The 20,629-nt window shown below is 44.6% G+C and overlaps 2 protein-coding genes across 2 annotated transcripts; one reads left to right on the top strand and one right to left on the bottom strand.

Moving 5' to 3' along the window:
- The first annotated feature begins 6,091 nt into the window (after positions 1-6,091).
- Positions 6,092-10,922, top strand: LOC123412959 (U-box domain-containing protein 34-like). The gene is made up of 9 exons (XM_045105913.1): positions 6,092-6,442; positions 6,562-6,683; positions 6,802-6,917; positions 7,970-8,091; positions 8,199-8,527; positions 8,651-8,752; positions 9,072-9,500; positions 9,665-10,417; positions 10,488-10,922. The coding sequence occupies exons 1-9, from the start codon at positions 6,292-6,294 to the stop codon at positions 10,668-10,670; spliced, it is 2,307 nt and encodes a 768-aa protein (XP_044961848.1). The 5' UTR covers positions 6,092-6,291; the 3' UTR covers positions 10,671-10,922.
- Positions 10,923-11,024: 102 nt separating this feature from the next.
- Positions 11,025-14,238, bottom strand: LOC123412961 ((S)-coclaurine N-methyltransferase-like). The gene is made up of 8 exons (XM_045105914.1): positions 13,870-14,238; positions 13,392-13,500; positions 12,937-13,161; positions 12,513-12,612; positions 12,313-12,423; positions 11,859-11,942; positions 11,674-11,732; positions 11,025-11,395 (listed from the first exon to the last, which is right to left on the bottom strand). Exons 1-8 carry the CDS (start codon positions 14,081-14,083, stop codon positions 11,203-11,205), a joined length of 1,095 nt encoding a protein of 364 aa, XP_044961849.1. The 5' UTR covers positions 14,084-14,238; the 3' UTR covers positions 11,025-11,202.
- Between the last annotated feature and the right edge of the window lie 6,391 nt (positions 14,239-20,629).

The following is a 20,629-nucleotide window of genomic DNA, read 5'->3' on the forward strand; positions in this document are numbered from 1 at the left end:
GCATACTTTTTTTTACACTGGTAAAAGAGTTTTATTGTATTTGCATAGGGTTACAATCAAAAGACAAGAGATCCTCGACACACGGTGGACCTTGGCCAAGCCATACAACAGTAGTGCTCCATGTACGACTATACATGGCCAATCGATCTACCTCTCTATTCTGCACACTACTAATTTTTAATGGAATAAAAACTCTATCTACCATAAGATGACGAATCTCAGCAACTAGATGTCCATAGGAAGATCTGGTTAAACTGTCACCAGACATAGTGGAGAGTGCCACAGAAGAATCCAACTGGACTATAATAGGAAGCTCACAATGCTGGATAGCTAAAGCCATACCCTGCATAATCACATGTAACTCCGCCTCTAAAGCATCATTGCAATTAAAAATGCAACTGTAAGCCGCAAATATAACGCTCATGCATCCTAAGAATCATTCATGCCGTTGTTGAACCATCAAACTGAAGGTAAGAGCCATCAACAGACAGGGCCAACTGCTCCAGTGGTGGCCTCGACCATGGAAGGGCCTGGATCTCCTTTTGCACAACAGCCGGCTCCTCCCGCGCCATCGACATCTTGCCTTTAATAATCTCTTCTGTCGAGTACTTTCTGGAGAGATCTAGGGACTGCATATAACTCTGCAAATAAAGGACTATTGCAGCCACCGTAAGCACTTCTTTCCCATGCTCTAAGTCACACGGGAGGGACCAAATACGCCAAATCAGCATGATCACACAGTCCCGCATCAACTCATCACAGTTTGCCAACAAATTCAATAACCAGTCCCGCCTTGAGTCTTGTAACAGCTCTTGCCGCCGTAGTCGTCACACCGTCCTCATCTGCAGCCACACCTCACGCGCAGGATCACATGCAATACTTGTAAGAAACAATTTGGACTAAAAAATACTAGAAGGATTGGGCAAGTTTTGCGGCGTTATTGGTTTTGTTGGATTTTTAAAAAATCACTCTGTTTTAAAATATAAGGTGTTTACTTTTTTTGAAATGTCAAACCTTTTAAATTTATAAAAATATATATCAAAATCCATAATATCAAGTCAGTATTATTAGATGCATCATGAAATGGATTCCAAACTTATTTTCTTTAATACCGTGGATGTCGATATTTTTACTATGAACTTGATCAATGTTAAAGAAATTTGACTTTCCAAAACACTAATGCCCTTATATTTTCAAATCTATAGTGTGGTGATTTGGTGGGCCTTTCATGGTATGATTTATGTTATCCGCTAACCAACCTATATTTATGTGAGAGATTTTTTTGGGTTGGTGGTTGCATGTAAACCTGGACATGGGCAGCCTGGCCCGGTGACCCGGCCCAAGCCCGACCCAAAAAAACCGGGTCGGGCTTTATGTTCGGACCTGGTTCGGGCTTGAAAACTAGGCCCGATAGTCACTTCGGGTCAGACTCGGGCTTGAGAAAATGACCATTTTACATAGAGGTCCGGCCCGACCCAAAATTCATGTTTTTAGTCCATTCAGGTCGGGCTTGGGCCTAAGTATTTGATTTTTTGGTTAGGCTAGGCCGGGCTTGGGTTTAGGATTTTCAGTTCGGGCTTTTTCAAGCCCGGCCGAAACCCAACCTGGCCCGGGATGTGCCCAGATTTAGTTGCATGTACTATATTGGTGCCACATATCACATGGTGACGCCTTTTTTTAGGTGGTGGGAGGATGCACATGACTGATATGTCTTATAGGCGGGGTTTTGTTGATTGATTTAAAAAATCGCTTGCCCGATCAAAATTATAAACTAAGTCCAAAATTAAATACCTTAATAGAATAAAAAGGCTTTAAAATTAACGAACATGGTGAATTAAAAAATTGAATGGGAGAGTTAAGAAATTGTTGATCCGGTCAAAATCGATTGATTCAATTTAAAATTAAATACCTCAACTAATTATAAGGCCTTGAAATTTAAAAGCATAGTTTATATTATAAAACAATAGAATGAGAGAGCTTTAAAATATTGTTGATCGGATCGATATCGAATGATTCAATTTTAATTGAAAACCCCAATTAAATTTCTGTCATTTAAAACTAGAAAGTTTAGTGTTATAAAGGATTATTCAGCTTCCAAGAAAATCTGTTAATAGCAAATCGAATTCGGCCCACACGGATACGTGTGTGGTAATTACGGTTTTCATATTTACTTTAGGCGTGTCGGTTAATTAGGATAAAAATGTGTCGGTTAAGTCTTGGTGTTGTGTCACATGGCAGTGTTGTCGTGATGTATCAGTAAATAACAGCAGTCCCGCCATGATTGTCTGGCAAGCTCTTAAATCTTGATATCCAGCGTGGACGAGACGTTGACCCCGTGGACAGAGAGGCACATGGCATCTTCTCTTGGAGTCAACAGTTTGTTTGACTGCTGGCCAGTGTTCCGTGTGGGCGCAGCGTGTGAACATTCAAGACTCTTGGCATCTTGGCTAGTGGTATCGTATGGTCATGGTAGTAACTTCATAGAAAATGAAATCCATAAGTTTGAAAAATAATATTATACTCCCTTCGTTCCTAAATATAAGTCTTTGTAGAGATTTCACTAGTGGATTACATACAGATGTATATAGACATACTTTAGAGTGTATATTCAATTGTTTTGCTCCGTATGTAGACATATAGTGAAATCGCTTAGAAGACTTATATTTAGAAACGGAGGGAGTATATGCAAAGTACAGAGGGAGTATAAGCAGACAAATATTCTATGATACTTGCCAAAAAAATATCCACTAGCCACTGGAGGAAAAAACACACATATATCAAGGTAGGGTAACTAGTGCACGTGTTTTTAAGGACTCGTGTATGTAGCCTACATATAGGTCAATTAGACTCGTGCGAAAAAAATAGGTTGTTTGCTTAATTGTTTGACCCATACTGAATGGACTTTAAAGCATCTCGCACTCAGACCCGCCGGGAACGCATAAATCGACAGTTTTTTTAAGCTATTCTCGCGCGATGCACGTGGGCGGCGACGGCTCCACGCGAGGAGCCACATTCGAGAAGTCATGTTGCGACGGCTGCACGCGAGGAGCCACATTCGAGAAGTCATGTTGCTTCCCGAAGCGCCATCAATAATTACTCAAATCGCTCTCTCCCCTCTCTCCACTCTTCAACTCTCACCGGCGGCGGCGGCATTTAGCAGATCGGAAAACAGCAACGCGACTACTGGCCTTCATCATCGGCATCCCTAGCATCACACGCGTCACTTCGACAATGGCGATAAGCACTTTTTCACCTCCCCACTTACTATTTCGCATTTGATCCGCGTTCTAAGGGAATGGGATATCGGGGTAAATAGCCATAGGACTGATCATAACATTACGCCAATTCCTAGTGGCAATGAATATGAGGGTTTCGATCCGGATTGAGTACAAGGGGAATGGAGATTGGGGGTTAATCTTACACTGTAGTTTTAAATCTTAGCCCCGGCGACCCTGGAGGTGGTTGGAGCGGCAGGGGCACTTGGCCTTGTTCTTGTCCCCGTGTAGACCATCATCTCGTTTTCCTCGGCGGAGTCCAGATTGATTGGCACACTTCGGTGTCCTAGCTCCGACGTCGTGACAACCATCGCCACTGCTTCTTCTTCCTCCTCCGGCATCACCATAGTCCTTGTCGTCCAGTACACTATGGTACACTGGTCATGAGGATGCATGTACTCTGTACTTGGCTCACCTTGCCCTCTGTCCAGCGCCGCCAGAGTCGTCCTGATTCTTGGCGCAACAAAGAATGTCCTTCGCGAGGTCAGGAATCAGCGTCTTCAACTCCTCCGTCGCCGCCTTCTTCATCATCGCCTCTGCCTCCTTGTGCACGTCTTCGATGCTGCTGAAGTTCGAGAAAACTTCCATGGTGTTCTCAAACTTGGTACGGTCACCGAGCGAGCATCTGTGGAAGAAAGACCTCCATCCAATGCCCCAAGGGAAGGGGTTGGGGTTGGAGTTGTTGTTGGAGTTCATGGCGATGGATAGGAGAAAGAGTGAGAGACAGTGGGGGTTAAGTGAGTGAGGTGGTGGGTAAGTAGTGACCGTGAGGCTGGGTAAAATATAGAGGCTAGGTTTCAATGATGATCAGCCTTTGAACTTTATACCCTTCATAATGCAGATCGACACGAAGAACACGGGCAAGGAGGTGGTGCCGCCCATGGACAAGGGCAAAGATATGGTGTCGCCCATGGACAAGGGCAAGGATGTGGTGCCACACACGCCCCTTCAGGTGCCACCCAGAGACGTCGACGATGTCGGAGGCACCCCTCAGCGGCAAACGCCGAAACTACATGCTTTGTCATGAGGAGGGTGGGCCAACTCACTTCTGCAAGGTGATCATGGCCCCCAAGCTCGAGGCCATACCAATGCCCCTACACTTCACGAAGCACTTCCCGGTCGTGCCGACGGAGTTCAAGATGAAGACGAACACCCGCCGCTCATGGAGAGTCATTGTTCGGCTGATGCACATTAGGGTCACACTCAATCAGTTTGGAGCATCTTCATTGTCGTCCATCAGATCAAGACCGGGTACGTGGTGACCTTCAAGTTGCTGACTATCGACATGCTCAAGGTCATCGTCTTCAATGATGGCGGGAATGAAGTGGTGACCAAGTGTGGGAGGCATGAGGACGCCTTCGCCGTGAACGTCTAGGCACGCTCTTCATTGCTCCAGTTGGTTTAGTGTCGACTATGGCATATTGCTTTTCTTGAGAACTGTTATGTTTAAGTGTGATAATATGTTTAAAACTGCTTGATATGGTTTAGAATTGTGTTAATACAATATCTTCAGAGTTCCTTTGAGTTGTTCAACATGACCCAATGTGCTGATAACCTCGTTACCGCGTCGAATAGATTACCACACAACATACGTTGCATGAAACCAAACACTATGTCTTGTGTTTCCGTCTAAATATGCAGGCAACCAAACATAACACCTTTCATCACGCACGCCCCACGCGGGCTAGAGGGTATGGAGGCAAATAAACCGTACACATATATTGAACTTTTTTGTCTGTTTTTCCTCCAGAAGACACAGCTGGATCAAGCATGCAATGCATGCAAAAATTGGTACGAGAACCAAACATGGCCTAAGTTGCATAGCACATGATCATTCTTTCAAATTTTGGACATGTAGGCCTTTCTACCTGTCCTCTAAAAAACGATTATACTCATATGAAACTTACAGATACGATTTCCCACCAAACTAGAAATACCATGTTCATATGAATATATGACGCTACTTGTATAACTCGATTTCCATTTCTCGAACGAGCTACTGCAAATTCATCCACCCAGCGATGGTTGACAGATTCTTAGAACCGCGTACGCAACAATCATTGCGATTTACACAAATAAGAGCGGCATTCAGGACACCTCCTCGCATTGGCTTTGAAGTTTGAATTTTCATTGCCACAAAAAGGTAAGACAAAGTTTGAATTTTCTAAACTGCTTTCTCTATTGCTAAATAATTGTTGTTAGGAACAACAATTATTTAGGAACAAAGGGAATAGTATGCATATAAGAAAGACGATACAGAACAAGAACCTAGTTTGTTGCTACCGCGGCGGCGACGTACCCTCGCATCATGAAAGAGGAACGAGGAAGAAGAGGGACAAGTATAAATGGGTTAGTGGCGACTGTGGGTTAGCCCACTTCTGATATGTTAAAATTTGTAAACTTTTTTCAAAATCAATGAATTATTTTTAAAAATTGATGAACTTTTTTAAAAATGGATGATTTTAAAAAAGAACAATGTTTTCTTTTCGAATTCCGTAAACTTTTTGAAAATACATAAACATATTTCAGAAATTGATGATTTTTTATAATCATTAAACTTTTTTCGCAAATCTGATTTTTTAAAGAAAATTAAACTTTTTTCAATTTTTAAGAAACAACACATTCTACATAAACCGGCCCACGAAAAGGAGCGGTGCAGGCGCCGGTTTGCCTAAGCACCTCCCGCCGCGGGTCGCAGTACCTCGACGTCGCGGTCGCGCAGGTTGCCTCGTCGTCGGACCAACGCATCCACACGATCGCAGCCATGGAATTTATAAGCACTAGTTGGTTTTGAAATCAGTTTTTCTTTTGGCACCATTCAACCGAAGGCCGAAGCCACCCCTCACTCTCTCAGACTCAGATCAGAGCACGGAGAAAGCTGGTCGTTACGCTCCCCGCCGAATCCAGCGCGGCCGAGTGGTTGTTGCTGACTTGATTGCTTAGTTGACTAGGCAGCCACCGCCAAGAACCTCGACTCCTCTTCCTCTTCCTTCTCCGCCACCGGCTGCCGCGCGGCATGGCGTCCTCGGGTGACCCCCTGGCTGTGGCGGTGGCCGTGCGCCGGGACGGCCGCGCCAGCCGCCGGGCCGCCAGGTGGGCAGCCGCCGCCCCCGGCCGCGTCGCGCTCGTCCACGTCATCCCGCCCCTCGCCTTCGTCCCCACCCCCAGTAAGTTGGCCTCGCCGCCCCTCTCCCCCTCGATTCGGGTTCGCGCGGTGCGGTGGAGATCATCAACGGCGAGCTGAGGTGTTTTTTGTTGTTGTTGTGGCCCTGCGCGTGCGGTGCAGCGGGGGAGCAGGTGCCGGTGGAGAGGATGGCTGCGGGGGTGGTGGAGATGTTCTCGCAGGACCGGAGGGCGCGCGCGCAGGACGTCTTCCTCCCCTTCCGCCGCCTCTTCGGCAGCAAAACCGTCAGTCCTCTCCTCGACAATCTTCCCTTCTTCGGCGCACCTGCTAGCCGCCTAGCTCAGTGGTTCTGATCCATCTGCTCGTGTCTGAATTCGAGCGAGCGTGCGTGCGTGCGTGCAGGTGGAGACGGTGGTTCTGGAGGGGCACAGCGTCGCGGAGGCGCTGGCCAGGTACGCGGCGGAGTCCGGCGTCCGCAACCTCGTGCTCGGATCCGCCACCTTGAGCTGGTTCCGGAGGTACAGTATATATTTTCCACTTCAGAAAAGGCCAGAATTTCGCTTTTGAGAACCCAACGAATCTGGAATTCTGGATAGTTGTTGCTACTCTACTTGTTTAGCTTTCCCCCAAAAGAGGAATCGGAAATGTAAGATAGTGCAGGGAGCAGAAAGGGGTGAGTCCCTTTTGTGGATGGTGACTTGCCTCACTCTTTCCTGTTACTCATTTGGCATCAGAAAGGTAGATAGATGCATCCATCCACTGATCCACGTGCGTACAAAACTACAAACTTAGTTTCTGTTTATAGAGACTGAACTATGTCTGGACCAAAATACTGTAGGATAGTTTGCAAAATGTGTGTTGGTAAGATTTGTAGCAGCAACGACAATCCTGTTCATGTTGATTGGTCCCTGTTATGTACCTCATTGATTGTCAGCATATGCATCTGGGTTTGTTTTGTATTTGAGTTTTGTGTGCTATTTAGTCCCAATGGTCTCATCTCTTAGGAAGAATTTGAGGGGGATATTCTAGTGTAGTGAAAGGGTCATCCTTATCATTCTCTATTTCTCTTTTACAAGGTTGATCATTCTCTACCTCTGCGGCTCTGCTCTCATGACATATTTCTAAAACAAAATTAGTGGATGTCGCATGCAGATTCGATGATTGGCAGCTGGTTTCTGTTTATGTTGTAGAGGGTGGCACGACTAATATGTGCTCAAACTAGTACTTGTGTTTGCCGAGTGATAGCATGGTCTACTTTTTCCCCGTGCTTAACTTTTTTCCTTTGGCTATTAGCCACTGATGTAGTTCCAACTCCTATAAGGGCTTGTAGCTCTCTAGACTCCACCATTTAAAGGTCATACCTGCCATGCTGTGCGCTGTGCTTCCTGAATCTATAGAATTCCTGCATGCAGTTTCATAACCGCATCACTATATTATTTCATGGCTGAATCAAAGTTAAACTTATGAGCATCTCTGTTTATGTATGGACTTTCTTTAGCACGTTCAAGTTTCAAGCCAGTTGTGCCAAATCTCCAAGATGTTTTAAATGCTAGCACTGTTATCTTTTCAGGATATTATGGCTCCAAGATTTGCCCAATACTGTCTTAAAAGCCATGCCATGTTCTTGCAATGTATTTATCGTGTCGCGGCACAGATTAACTATAAAACTTGTGAATCAGACTCAAGCAGACAGTATGTTTTGCTCTATTTCTCTTTTTTCGTTACCTCCCTATCTGTTCACTTTTACCATTGGAATGGTAAGGAACACATTTTGTTCTTAAACACATGCGTTTTTACAGATTCAAATACTTACTTAAAGATTGAGTCAGTTAGTCATAGAGAATTTGCCCTAAGACTGAGGAGCCAGTTGCAAGACAAACAATCATTGCACGACCTTCCTAATGTGAACACACCAAAATCTTCTGAAGTTACTAGTTCTGACTCGTCCTCTCAAGCCCGCAGTTCCCTTAGCTTTTCTGCAAGTGCTGCTCAAAGTTCAGAAAGTCTTAGAAGACGTCTGTTTGGAAGAGTATGTCGAAAGACACCAGGGCGAACAGGAGACACAGATTTTGACGCCATTGGCCAGTTGAAGGAATTTCCTTGTGTCTCCTTAAGTTCTACTGAAGAGGTTAGAGCTGTTTCCAGTTACTATGTGATTTTGGCTTCCTGATTTTCTGACATTAATACCGGTAATTGTGAGCTGGCATGTATTTTTGAGAATGCCTGATTTTCGTTGCTGTCATGATTACAGTCTCGACGTATAGATGAAGTAGCAAAACCGAGGAAGGAGTACCAGGATACACCGATGATGTATGTCGAAGCTTGTGAAAATCACGTCCATGCTAAGAAAAAGGTTAGTGATATATGATAAACCTACAAATATCTCATTCCAAGCTAAGGTTAAATTCTTGTGATGGCTGTTGTATATCTTTAGCTACTGTACTATCTGGTGCCTTAAAATGTTATTTGGTAATGCTAATCAATAAAGCTGGCTGCCATGTGCTTCATGGAGTGACATTTTATTCACATTTGCCCCATCTCCTACTTGGAAGGTTGATACTAATCCCCTAAGTTAGTTGCTACTATGCATACACTACGCTTTGCATTCGGTCATTTTCCATTCCGAGGGAAGCTTTTACTCAGTCCTTATCCATTACATTATGATGTTTCAGATCCAGGTGCTTTCTAATGGGTGTAGTGAAGATTTGCAGAAAGTGCAAGATGCACTACAGCAGGAGGATTTTTTCAAACAGAAAGCTGCACCGGAGAAAAACAAACATTTCAGAGCTACTGAAGAAGCTGAGATGGTGAAAAAGGCATTCACTCGTGAGGCTTATTCCAAGCACAATGCTGAAACTGTAACCAACATGGCGACTACAGAGAAGGCAAAGGTTCTGGGTGCTCTTCTGTCGACAGGCAAAAGTTGCAGGCGCTACTCGAGACATGAAATAGAGCTCGCCACCGAGAACTTCTCTGATGCAAAAAAGATCGGTGAGGGAGGCTATGGGATTGTATACAGGTGCACCCTTGATCACACTGAAGTAGCTGTCAAGGTTATCCAGCAAGATTCCCGTGGCAAGATTGATGAGTTCTTTAAAGAGGTACTCCGATGTATATTTCTTTTACGCGTCTCCTAGTAAATCTCATAACATTTTTACTGTGTTGTTAATACCCATAAACAGTGGGTCAATGTAATTTGATTTAATATATTTCTATTACCGATGGGGCATTTATTAAATGATTTGATTGTTTCCACATGATGCAGGTTGACATTCTCGGCCGACTTCACCATCCCAACCTAGTTTTGTTGCTTGGGTTTTGTCCTGAAATTGGATGTCTTGTATATGAATACATGGAGAACGGAAGTCTGGAAGATCAACTTATCGACAACGAAGGGCGCCAACCACTCCATTGGTCTCTGCGCTTCCAAATTATTTGTGAGGTAGCTCGTGGGCTTGCATTCTTGCATGGAACGAAGCCCGAGCCGATTGTGCATCGTGATCTCAAGCCTGGAAATATCTTGCTGGACAAGAACTATGTAAGCAAAATAGGCGACGTAGGTTTCGCGAAGCTCATATCAGATCTAGCGCCAGATGGTTTCACAGAATACAGAGACGACACTGTCATTGCCGGCACAATGTATTACATGGACCCTGAGTACCAGTTAACTGGGACAGTTCGTCCGAAATCAGATCTTTTCGCTTTGGGGATTATCATTCTCCAGCTACTAACTGGCAAGCGTCCGAATGGGCTAATACTTAGCGCAGAAGAGGCCATCCGAAAGGGCACATTTCCTGATATCCTCGACATATCTCTGAATGATTGGCCAATCGCTGAGGCGGAGATGCTGGCAAAACTGGGGCTGCACTGTACGGCGCTGAGATGCAGGGACAGGCCTGATCTCGAGCAAGAGGTGCTTCCAGAGCTCGAAAATATTCTAAGCAGGGTTACCAGCTCTCGGAAGTTTAGGAGTCCAAACGCAGTTGTGCCAAGCCACTTCATCTGCCCTATATCGCAGGTAAAATTCTCTACGTAAAATAGCTGTCAGTTCAACTGTCACTCTGGCTTAAGAGATAATTTCGACACAGGAGATAATGGACGATCCGAGTGTTGCTGCTGATGGTCATACCTACGAGCGAAGGGCGATCGAAGCTTGGTTCGAGAAACACACGATCTCCCCAATTACGAAAGGCATGCTTCCGAGCCTGACCATAATTCCCAGCCATTCCTTGCATGAAGCGATCCAGCAATGGAAGCGGTCATCTAGATGACAGTTGTTTCCTGTCAAATCTAGATGATTTTTGGTTAAATTGTTTTTTTGGCTCCACTTCATAAAGTACTGTAGGAGATAGTTGTATATCTTAGTAGCAGGAAGATTTGGTTCTTTAGGTGATTCATCTTGTCTTCCATTCAGAGCAGGTACAGCCTAAATGGCTTCCTGAAATAACTACTGAATCTGATGCACCCAAGTGCTATTGTGTGACTATGGTTTTGAGTTTCGACGTTGCTGCTGACTACCTGAACTCTTGGCCTGGAATACTCTCCAAGATCACATATATCTTTCGGGATACAAATTTGTTGTTTCTCTCGCTTGGAAATTGTAAATCTTTTATAAACCATTTAGATAAGAAAATATTTTATATTGCCAGCGTCAATGCTGAAGTACCAGAACACTGAGGTACAATTTTATTCAAGGAGGATAACCGCTCAACACAGAAAAAATATATTACTAGGTACAACCTGCACGATGGATGTTTCTCAACATACAATTCTACTTTGCTCCAGAAATGTTCAGCAGTACTTCTACTTCTTTCGGAACAGGTGATGTGCAACCATCCATTCATCACCATTGTTATATCCGAAAAGTTCGGCGACTGAGATGAAGAACGTCCTCCAATAAGCTATCCATTTGGTAGCTGATTCTCTCCCATAAGTCTTCTCAAAGATTGGCCTTATGGTAGCGATGTTCCTGTCCATACGTTTCAGCCACTCCTCACTACAGGTAGACATCGCATACAAAATTAGCATACCGTGTCATTATATTGTATAAACTCTAGACAACAATGAAGTTTCGTTTTGCATCAGTAGCCAAATGCAAACCAGGAAATTCTCCAACAATTAATTCACAGTTCATCGCGTAGCATTTTCACTTTGATATCAAGGTTTATAATGTTATTTTGCATTTCCTACCTAATCAATTAAGCTCATACAGAATCATGTCGAAACACATTAAGTAAAAGGGATACAATACTTTGAAACTAAGGAAAGGCATACCTAGTTCTAGCATAATGTGTGCCACTGACAAGCCAATGATTGACCACAGATACATCTTCCTGCAAAATTATAGTAAGTGAATATCAATATTCATGTTTGATCAGTGGCCAACTAACTAACATTCATATTTGGCTAGGGAAGATAGAAGTAGCCTGCTCAAGAGGAACAATCCGTTAGGTACTAACCTGAAAGTAGAGAAGGAGGTTTGCTGATGGCATTGTTCCTCCAGTGAAGAAATACCTTGTGATCCAATCATCATCATTCTTGTCCTGTTGAAAATGTGATGCCTCAGTTCACATGAGATTTACACTACAGATACATTTATAGTGATACAGTTCTCAACAATAACTTAATGAGTCTAGTTCAGTACAAGAGGCGAACTTATTTCACTTTCACAGAAGCGAATAAGAGTTCTAAGGACACTCGTGAGTGTTAGTAATGAAAAAAAAAATGCCGCAAGGAACTTCTATCACTATCAGTAGGAACGAGATTGGTAAGAAGTGAACTTTACATATATGTCAACGAATACAAATGGAGCTACAAATATAAGAGGTAGTACCATGATCCGTGTGATGGGAAAGCTATTTCTGATGTAGCCAAGACCAAATGACTTGTCAAAATGCAGGATTCTTAAAGTACCTCGAAGTGATACGCAAATGTCTTGTGGCAGAAGTAGTGAACAAACAATAAGGAATCCTCTTTCATCCATCTGGATATCTTCTTAAGAAGTGCCTTGTAGTTTTTCATGTGCTGCGTAACAGGCCCATTACAAACACTCCTTTACCTTAAGGAATTATTATAAGGGTCGAAACTACAGAAAATTCAAAGTTAAGTTATACCTCAAACATCTCTATGGATATGATCCTGTCAAAAGAACGCTCCATCTCAAACTTGCTGATGTCTGCTACAATTATCTCAACATTGGATAGCTCATTTTCCCTGTACCAGAAACGAAGTATTTACTGCAGGACCATCGAAATCATGGGGCCAAATGGTGGTAACAATTCTGTCAGCATGTCTAGCATATCGAAGGTTGAATGGTTGATGCATGCGAATGATCATTTCCATTAGTATTTGAAATAACTAGAAAATTATGAAACTAGTAAGTGACATATGAACATGATCAAAATGAAATCAAATTGAGCTGTCATCAATATGCTCTTGTGCAAACTTTAAAAATGATCACAAGGAATATAAAATGGTCACTACATGGCAAAAGAATGCACTCATCAGGCCCTCTCGCAATAAAACGGTTGCACTTACCTACAGTGCTCTTCTATAAAAGCCTTTTGAGTTGTTGAGTTGCATATCCCTGTAATATTGCAGTTCCTATATTTCTTTGCTATGTATACAGAGAGGGATCCCCATCCACATCCAACATCAAGGATGCTTTGGCCATCCTGCAGCTGCGCCCTCTGGCAATACAACTCCAGCATTGCAACCTCAGCATCTTCAAGGGTGCTTGAATCATCAGGGAAGTAACATGAACTGGAAAATTATGGAGCATGTATGTGAATTAACAAACGAAGCACAAGATGCATGCTAAACCAGTAGCTTTTACTCATGTACTCCCTCCGTCTCAAAATAACTGTCTCAAGCTTAGTACAACTTTGTAATAGAGCTAGTACAAACGAGCTAGTACAAAGTTGAGACATTTATTCTGAGACGGAGGGAGTATAAAATTATAAGATTCAGTTATCTCGCCATGAAGCACAAACCTGTATTTGAGGTTTTTTCCGAGCACTAGCTTGAAGAATGTGGTCGGCAACTCGTAGTGCTGGGTTTTGGCTGTGTCCGTTTCAATGGCAATGGGCATGCCTTCAAGTGCTGCAAACAGAAACCAAATTCTAGAACGTCACCACACTGGCAAGTAGCAGCAGAGGAATCAGACTCACAATCAACCAATAGCAGAACTAAACAAAACGTATTCACATCTAAACTGAGGAATTACTTGCATGGTAAGTCAGGCAGAACAGAACAGTGCCCAGGCACAATTTTTTTGTTCGAATTTTCAGAGAAATTACGGAATGTAGTAGATCTACTGGCAACTTCTACCAGGTGTTTCCCTGGGGATTTTTGTTTGCTACCGGGTGTTCACCCAGATATTCGGATAATATTTGCAGAGATTAGAATGGCAGCGCAGTGACCAGCGAGAGTGAAGGAAACTGCATTTGGGCGGGCGGGGGCGGTGCGTACAGTGAGCGAAGAGGAGGAGGTCCTGCAGCTGGAGCGGCGCGGAGGGGAGGTAGCCGAGGCGGAGGCGCTGCGCGAGCAGGAGGCGCGTGAGCCGCCGGGTGACCGCGTCGGGCAGGAGGTTGCGCTCCAGTGCCGCCAGAGCGGACCGCGCCGCCGCCTCGTACGCCCGCGCCGCCGCCTCGTACGCCCGCGCCGCGACAGCCGCCGCCGCCATCTTGCTCGCTCCCGGCGCTCGGCTGCTGCCGCTAGGAATTTGGGCTGGCTGTCGTGATTGACGTGCTTGGGTTGGCAGGAGTATACTGCTGCCAAATCGGCTGGGCAGGAGCCTACCTAATCGTCTGGGGGTGGTCAGTGGCGCGGCTCGACCGCTCGTGTGAACGTGAAACGGACACGTCGCCTCGATAACGAGGCAACGGGGCACGTGACAGTGGATTTGTCTCATGAAAAAAAAACGTGACAGCGGGAGTAAAGTCCCTTTTAAACCTCAACTGGTAGGCATCGTGGGTTTAGAACCCAAACCTCCAAATCCCGAAAATCGGCACCCCCAACTCTCTAATCCTGGATGTTTAAGCTCTGATGAGAGGATTTGTTGATGTGGCACCACCTGAGCCCGGGTTTGCTTCTTAAGTACACTATCGTGGGCCCTCTCTCCCCATCTTTCTCTTTTTGGTAGAAGCGTGCGGTGGGGAACAGGGCTAGGGTTCCTCCCGACGACTGCGATAAAAGGAGAGGCGGCGGCGCTGCCACCAACCACCATGTCTTTTTTCCTCTCGTACTTCGTCGGCTTCTTCTCACGGCGGAGGCCTTCGAAGGAGAAGCGTGGCTACAAGGTCTCCGGTTCCGTATCGGGAGCCACCGATGGGGTAAGAGCCGACAAGGAAATGCGGCCAGTGCAGCGGGAAGGCGTCGCGGTGGATCTTCTGGAGTCCAGCGAACCCTGGTAGGAGATACTATTCCTGCGTAGATACTCAGGTATGCTTGATTCCTCGCATGTTTTGTTTGTCTGGATCTCTGAATTTTTCTTCGTCTGAATCTCTAAATTTTTCTGTCATGAACTGAACAGCATGGCTTCGTCGACTGGCATCACGACCCAACGACACCATTTTTGCGTGAATTGTTGGGTGCTCCTCTATATTCCTTCCACTCTTGTAGATAGCTGCAATGGCATGACAACAAGGCAGGTCTGTCAGCTGAAAATAACCACAAGTGCAGTTCCTCCTTTCAAGATTCATTGTATATTGTTTTCTTCTCCCTTCCATGTGTCTCACCTCAAAGCCCTCCTTGCCATTCCATAGCACCTCAACATACCGTGTCATCTTAATATTGACATTCAATTTCCTCAAAATATTGGGGCAAATTTTACCCTTCCATTTTGCACTTTTGGATCTTTGCTCTTGCACTCTGATATACACCTTCTTTCTAATCATTTCTTGTTGTGAGATAATGGGATGGAACCTTGCTTCTATAATGGCATTGTTGAATGACTCACAAAGATTGTTATCAACAGATTCACAGTTTGCTCCAGCTGGGAAAAATGCCCTAGCCCAATGCTTTGGCTCTGTCCTCATGAAGTCTTTAGCACCTTCTGGAGTGAGTTGTGCAAGCTTGGCCTTGTTGTAATTAAAATCTTCTCTATTAGCAGACTTAGCAATTGCCCAAAATCTTTTCTGGAACCATGGTCCTTGTGCTTCTTCCTCTAGTTGGCATAAATGTGTCTAGCACACATTCTATGCTCTGCTTTGGGTAAATAGTCCCTCATGCTGTTGATCAATCCCTTCTGCTGGTCAGAAATAAAGACCCATCCTGCTCCTTGGTCATTGATATCCAAGTCTTTGATCAAACAGTGCAATGAACCACTTCCGACTATCATTGGTCTCTTTCTCAATCACTGCCCAAGCCAGTGGATACATTTGATTATTAGCATCCCTTCCAATTGCAGCCAATAGTTCACCTTGACAAGCTCCCTTAAAAAAACAACCATCTAGTCCAATGACCATCCTGCACCCTGCTTTAAAGTCTTGCTTCATTGCATGGAAGCAAACATAGTACTGCTAAAATATATTATGTTCCATATCTGTTGGATCTAAGGTTATGGCTACTGTACTGCCAGGGTTGCTCCTTAGCAGTTCCAATTGCTAGTCAAATACCTTTGTGTACTCACTTTTCATCCCACACATGAGCTTATCCAGAACAATTTTCTTTGCTGCCTTGCATTTTGAAACTGACACATCAACAAACATGTCTTTCAACACTGTGGCTTTAATGTTGTCAATTTTCCAAAGTGGATTGGCTATGATGATGTGCTCATACCTTTTTGCAATCACCTTGGCAGTAACAAGCTTATTCTCTCTGTTTTGTGTGCAGTGATGTTCATCTTCAATGGTGATTATTTGAAATATAGAACATCTACTTGTCTTTGTTGCATACAACATCCATGGGCAATTAGGCCAGTCACATTTAGCTCTCACCCTCTGCTCCTCAGATTTCAATAAAGAGATGCTCCTTTTAGTAGCAAGCCCATACCTCTTCACTGCTTTCACCAACTGATGCTTGCTTTTGAAAACCATTCCCAAACTAAATTGGGGAATTTCGGATTCAGGATTAAACCTAATGTACTGGTTGTTCCTTCTCACCTCTGGCCATATTCATCTTCATCATAAGAGTAGTCCTCATTAGCGGACTGAAACTCCATGTCTTGTACAACTTCTTCAACATTAGCCACTAGCTCAATAGGAACTGGACCTGATGACTCCTTTGCAAACCAAATTTCTGAAGCTTTCATCTTCTTCTTGAATTTTCTGGCATGCTTTCTCAGCTCAACCACATCTGATTCTTCCCCACTATCATCAGTATGTGCCACATAATCAGGGTCATCTGAATCCTCACAGTCTTCACCATTTTCGACAACTTCTGGAATTGGAGGTATAGTTTGGCTAGCAACAACTGGCTGAGATGAATTGACTACTTGAGAACATTGGGAAAGATCTTCAGTCCTGAAATTATGCTTCACAGGGCTTTGGATCACTTGAGTAACCACTCCACTTTCATTTGGAACCAGGATAACATCTTCTTCTTCTGCAGTGATAACTGCATCTGGTTCACCCTCACTGCCATTGTTCATTAAGTCATGCAATTCATCTTCTTCAAAATCAGAGCCACTATCTTCCTCATCTGCATCATCTTTCTCACCATTGTACTCCACATGGATGTCAGCAACCCCTGCATCTGTAATGTGATCTGACATCTTCATGCAACCTTCATCAGTATATAGAAACAATAATCCATTAACCAAATCTCTCCCTCGCATAAGAAAGTACAATTTCATGCTCTCTTTCAGTGTCAAATGATCAGCTAAAAATCCCTTCAACTCAGGCAGTGACAACTTATCCCTCTCAACCACAGACATTGCAGTATCTCCCCCCGACATAATCATGAGAGGGGACGATACAGATGAACTCCCCTCCAAAGTGATGTTGGGGAACGTCGCATGGGAAACAAAAATTTCCTACGCGCACGAAGACCTATCATGGTGATATCCATCTACGAGAGGGGATGAGTGATCTACGTACCCTTGTAGATCGTACAACAGAAGCGTTAGTGAACGCGGTTGATGTAGTGGAACGTCCTCACGTCCCTCGATCCGCCCCGCGAACAATCTCGCGATCAGTCCCACGATCTAGTACCGAACGGACGGCACCTCCGCGTTCAGCACACGTACAGCTCGACGATGATCTCGGCCTTCTTGATCCAGCAAGAGAGACGAAGAGGTAGAAGAGTTCTCCGGCAGCGTGACGGCGCTCCAGAGGTTGGTGATGACCTTGTCTCAGGAGGGCTCCGCCCGAGCTCCGCAGAAACGCGATCTAGAGGAAAAATCGTGGAGGTATGTGGTCGGGCTGCCGTGGAAAAGTCGTCTCAAATCAGCCCTAAAACCTCCGTATATATAGGTGGGAGGGAGGGGACCTTGCCTTGGGGCTCAAGGAGCCCCAAGGGGGTCGGCCGAGCCAAGGGGGGAAGGCTCCCCCCCCAAACCGAGTTGGACTTGGTTTGGTGGGTGGGAGTCCTTCCTTCCCTTCCCACCTCCTCTTTTTTTTTTTCTTTTCTCTTTGATTTTCTTTCCTAGACGCATAGGCCCTTTTGGGCTGTCCCACCAGCCCACTAAGGGCTGGTGTGCCACCCTCAAGGCCTATGGGCTTCCCCGGGGTGGGTTGCCCCCTCCGGTGAACTCCCGGAACCCATTCGTCATTCCCAGTACATTCCCGGTAACTCCGAAAACCTTCCGGTAATCAAATGAGGTCATCCTATATATCAATCTTCGTTTCCGGACCATTCCGGAAACCCTCGTGACGTCCGTGATCTCATCCGGGACTCCGAACAACATTCGGTAACCAACCATATAACTCAAATACGCATAAAACAACGTCGAACCTTAAGTGTGCAGACCCTGCGGGTTCGAGAACTATGTAGACATGACCCGAGAGACTCCTCGGTCAATATCCAATAGCGGGACCTGGATGCCCGTATTGGATCCTACATATTCTACGAAGATCTTATCGTTTGAACCTCAGTGCCAAGGATTCAAATAATCCCGTATGTCATTCCCTTTGTCCTTCAGTATGTTACTTGCCCGAGATTCGATCGTCAGTATCCGCATACCTATTTCAATCTCGTTTACCGGCAAGTCTCTTTACTCGTTCCGTAATACAAGATCCCGCAAATTACACTAAGTCACATTGCTTGCAAGGCTTGCGTGTGATGTTGCATTACCGAGTGGGCCCCGAGATACCTCTCCGTCACACGGAGTGACAAATCCCAGTTTTGATCCATACTAACTCAACTAACACCTTCGGAGATACCTGTAGAGCATCTTTATAGTCACCCAGTTACGTTGCGACGTTTGATACACATAAAGCATTCCTCCGGTGTCAGTGAGTTATATAATCTCATGGTCATAGGAATAAATACTTGACACGCTAAAAACAGTAGCAACAAAATGACACGATCAACATGCTACGTCTATTAGTTTGGGTCTAGTCCATCACGTGATTCTCCTAATGACGTGATCCAGTCATCAAGCAACGACACTTTGTTTATAATCAGAAGACACTGACTATCTTTGATCAACTGGCTAGCCAACTAGAGGCTTGCTAGGGACGGTGTTTTGTCTATGTATCCACACATGTAAATGAGTCTTCATTCAATACAATTATAGCATGGATAATGAACGATTATCTTGATACATGAATTATAATAATAACTATATTTATTATTGCCTCTAGGGAATAATTCCAACAGTCTCCCACTTGCACTAGAGTCAATAATCTAGCCCTCACATCGTCATGTGAATTACATTGTAATAAATCTAACACCCATACAGTTCTGGTGTTGATCATGCTTTGGCCGTGGAAGAGGTTTAGTCAGCGGGTCTGCTACATTCAGATCCGTGTGCACTTTGCATATATTTACGTCCTCTCCCTCGACGTAGTCGCGGATGAGGTTGAAGCGTCGTTTGATGTGTCTGGTCTTCTTGTGAAACCGTGGTTCCTTTGCTAAGGCAATGGCACCCGTGTTGTCACAGAACAAGGTTATTGGATTCAGTGCGCTTGGCACCACTCCAAGATCCTTCATGAACTGCTTCGTCCAGACACCCTCCTTAGCTGCCTCCGAGGCAGCCATGTACTCCGCTTCACATGTAGAATCTGCTACGACGCTTTGCTTGGAAGTGCACCAGCTTACCGCACCCCCATTAAGAATAAATACGTATCCGGTTTGCGACTTAGAGTCGTCCGGATCTGTGTCAAAGCTTGCATCGACGTAACCTTTTACGGCGAGCTCTTCGTCACCTCCATACACGAGAAACATCTCCTTAGTCCTTTTCAGGTACTTTAGGATATTCTTGACCGCTGTCCAGTGATCCACTCCTGGATTACTCTGGAACCTACCTGCCATACTTATGGCAAGGCTAACATCCGGTCTAGTGCACAGCATTGCATACATGATAGAACCTATGGCTGAAGCATAGGGGACGGAGCGCATATGCTCTCTATCTTCATCAGTTGCTGGGCACTGAGTCTTACTCAATCTCGTACCTTGTAAAACTGGCAAGAACCCTTTCTTGGACTGTTCCATTTTGAACCTCTTCAAAACTTTATCAAGGTATGTGCTTTGTGAAAGTCCTATCAGGCGTTTTAATCTATCCCTATAGATCTTAATGCCTAGAATGTAAGCAGCTTCTCCTAGGTCCTTCATAGAGAAACTCTTATTTAAGTAATCCTTTATGCTCTCTAAAAACTCCACGTTGTTTCCAATCAGCAATATGTCATCCACATATAATATTAGAAACGCCACAAAGCTCCCACTCACCTTCTTGTAAATACAAGATTCTCCAACCACTTGTATAAACCCAAATGCTTTGATCACCTCATCAAAGCGTTTGTTCCAACTCCGAGATGCTTGCACCAGTCCATAAATGGATCGCTGGAGCTTGCACACCTTGTTAGCATTCTTAGGATCGACAAAACCTTCGGGTTGTATCATATACAACTCTTCCTTAAGGAAACCGTTAAGGAACGCCGTTTTGACATCCATCTGCCAGATTTCATAATCGAAAAATGCAGCTATTGCTAACATGATTCTGACGGACTTAAGCATCGCTACGGGTGAGAATGTCTCATCGTAGTCAACTCCTTGAACTTGTGAAAAACCCTTTGCCACAAGTCGAGCTTTATAAACGGTCACATTGCCGTCAGCGTCCGTCTTCCTC

The sequence above is a fragment of the Hordeum vulgare genome, chromosome 7H (assembly GCF_904849725.1).
Source record: "Hordeum vulgare subsp. vulgare chromosome 7H, MorexV3_pseudomolecules_assembly, whole genome shotgun sequence".
In the NCBI taxonomy this organism is placed as follows: Eukaryota; Viridiplantae; Streptophyta; class Magnoliopsida; order Poales; family Poaceae; genus Hordeum; species Hordeum vulgare.